Genomic DNA, 3,239 nt, shown 5'->3' on the forward strand with positions numbered 1-3,239 from the left:
AGGTGTTGGCAGCAGAGTACGGAGATGACTGAGTTAGGGAAGCGTAAGACGATGAGATTTTCCAGGTCTCAAGAGCAGTCTCATAGTAGTTACAGGCCCCAATACTTTGAATGACCACCTAGACCTCCGCCACCTTAACTATAGGGTTACAAGTATGACCGTTATACCCAGTCAGGACCAGGTGAGAGCTCTCAGGCATTATGTTTGCAGCGACAATGAGGTTCGAGATAGATATGGCCGTTTCCGCCGCGGTGTGCTATCAACAGTCGAGGACACTTAGGCCAATACCGAGCCGGTTCCGATGCTTGTTATACATGTGTACGTCCAGGGAATATGATGTGAGATTGCCTAAATAGAGATTCTGGGGATATGGCGCAACCAGCAAATTCAATAATAGGATCAGCTATGTTTGTGCATCCTTCAGGGCACGAGTCTCAGTCTTCGGCTAGTAGAGGTCGAGGCAGAGGTAGAGGGTCCAGTTCAGGTGGTAACCAGAATCGTATCTATGCGCTAGCAGGTCGACAGGACCAAGAGTCCTCACCAGACATTCTGACGGGTATGTTGACCATTTGTTCTCACGATGTTTATGCCTTGATAGACCCAGGATCTACTTTATCATGTATTACCCCATTTGTCGTGCAGAAGTTTGGTATAGTGCCTGAAATACTAAGTGATCATTTTGCGGTATCAACACCGATCGGAGAATAGATTATCGCTAGATGCATTTACCGAGGTTGTACGGTATCAGTTTATGGTCGTCAGACCTTAGCCGACCTAGTTGAACTAGAGATGTTGGATTTCGATGCTATCATGGGCATGGACTAGTTGGCAGCTTGTTATGCCATAGTTGATTATCGAGTAAAGACAGATAGATTTCATTTTCTGGGTGAGCCAGTCCTTGAATGGGTAGGTAATACAGCAACACCTAGAGGCAGGTTTATTTCTTATCTAAAGGCGAGGAAAATGATCGCAAAAGGGTGCATTTATCATATTGTGCGAGTTAAAGATGCAGATGTTGAGATACCTACACTTCAGTCTATTCTAGTACTAAAGGAGTACATGGCTATATTTCTAGATGAACTTCCAGGTATTCCTCCAGAGCGAGAGATTGATTTTTGCATCGATTTGCTTCCGAGAACGCAACCAATATCCATCCCTCTGTATAGAATGGCACCTGCCGAATTGAAGGAGTTGAAGGAGCAGTTAAAAGATTTACTGGAGAAAGGTTTCATCAGACCTAGTACCTTACCGTAGGGTGCATCGGTATTATTTGTATGGAAGAAAGACGACTCGCTGAGGATGTATATCGATTATAGTCAACTGAACAAGGTAACTATTAAGAATAAATATCCACTTCCAAGGATAGACGACTTGTTTGATCAGTTGCAGGGAGCTAGAGGCTTTTCAAAAATAGATTTGAGGTCAGGGTACCACCAGGTCAGAGTTCGGGAGAAAGATATTCCCAAGACAACCTTCAGGACCCGATATGGCCACTTCGAGTTCCTTATCATGTCTTTCGGGTTGACAAATGCACCTTCCATATTTATGGACTTGATGAATAGCTTATTCCGGCCATATTTGGATATATTCGTGATAGTCTTTATTGATGTATTCTAGTTTATTCATGTTCAGAGGATGAGCATGTGGATCACCTATGAGCGGTACTCTAAACCCTCCGTGATAATAAATTGTATGCTACGTTTTCTAAGTGTGAGTTCTGGTTGAAGTCCGTAGCATTCTTGGGGCACATTGTATCCGACAAAGGTATAAAGGTAAACACTCAGAATATTGAGGCTGTGAAATCCTGGCCTAGACCTACCACTCCGACAGAAATCCGTAGCTTTCTAGGCTTAGCAGGATATTATCGGAGTTTCGTAGAGGGTTTTTCTTCTCTTTCAGCACCATTAACAAAGCTGACACAGAAGGCAACTAAGTTTCAGTGGACAGAGGCCTATGAGCAGAGTTTCCAAGAGCTTAAGAACAGGTTGACCTCAGTGCCGGTTCTAGCACTTCCAGAAGGTCTAGATGGTTATGCCATGTATTGTGATGCCTCAAGTGTCAGGTTAGGATGTGTCTTGATGCAATATGGGAAAGTAATTGTGTATGATTCACGATAGTTAAAGAAGCATGAGCGGAATTATCCAACCCACGACCTCGAATTAGTTGCGGTTGTCCATGCACTTAAGATATGGCGGCATTATTAATATGGTGTTCATGTTGCTGTGTTCACAGATCATAAAAGCCTACAATATATCTTCAAGCAAAAAGAGTTGAATTTGAAACAAAGGTGATGGCTTGAGTTATTGAAAGATTACGATGTTAGCATTCTCTACCATCCAGTGAAAGCTAATGTTGTAGCAGATGCCTTAAGTCGTCGATCTATGGGTAGCTTAGCACATGTAGAGGCCGAGAAAAGACAATTAATCAGAGAGATTCATCAATTGGCTTATTTGGGGGTTCGGTTAGTAGACTCTGGCAATGGAGGAGTTGTACTCCAAAATACTGCAAAATCATCTCTCATAGCTAAAGTAAAGGAGAGGCAGTACGAGGATCCAGAGTTAGTCAAGTTGAGAGAGCGGGTTCCACAACAGAAGAAATCGTTGTTAGAACTCAAAGGAGATGGGGTTCTCAGATACAGGGGTCGTTTGTGTGTTCCAGATATAGTAGGACTACGATACAGGATTATGTCAGAGGCACATAATTCATGGTATTCTATTTACCCTAGGTCGACAAAGATGTATCATGACATTAAGGATGTGTATTGGTGGAACAATACGAAAAAGAACATTGCTGAGTATGTCTCTCAATGCCCTAGTTGCCAGTAGGTGAAAATAGAGCACCAGAAGCCCAGAGGGCTAATGACTATAGAAATCCCGACATGGAAATGGTAGGTGATATATCACGGGTTTAACTCGTTCTCATCGTAAATTCGATTCCATATGGGTGATAGTTGATAAACTCATGAAATCAGCTTATTTCCTACCGGTCAGATCTATATATACACCAGAAGATTATGCAAAGTTATATATTAAAGAGATAGTGCGACTACACGGAGTGCCAATATCTATAATATCTGATCGTGGTGCCCAGTTTACAGCACAATTTTAGAGGTCTTTTCAGAAAGGTCTAGGACTCAGGTGAATCTCAACACAGCTTTTCATCCACAAACTGATGGTCAAGCCGAGCTCACAATTCAGACACTCGAGGATATGTTACGAGCATGTGTGTTGGATTTTAAA

General features: G+C 42.5%; 1 protein-coding gene across 1 annotated transcript; it reads left to right on the forward strand.

Annotated features, from left to right (window-relative positions):
- The first annotated feature begins 369 nt into the window (after positions 1-369).
- On the forward strand, positions 370-2,117 carry LOC138887808 (uncharacterized). The gene is made up of 3 exons (XM_070169596.1): positions 370-684; positions 826-1,225; positions 1,735-2,117. Exons 1-3 carry the CDS (start codon positions 370-372, stop codon positions 2,115-2,117), a joined length of 1,098 nt encoding a protein of 365 aa, XP_070025697.1.
- The last annotated feature ends 1,122 nt before the right edge of the window (positions 2,118-3,239 follow it).

Source organism: Nicotiana sylvestris, chromosome 3 (assembly GCF_000393655.2).
Source record: "Nicotiana sylvestris chromosome 3, ASM39365v2, whole genome shotgun sequence".
NCBI lineage: Eukaryota > Viridiplantae > Streptophyta > Magnoliopsida > Solanales > Solanaceae > Nicotiana > Nicotiana sylvestris.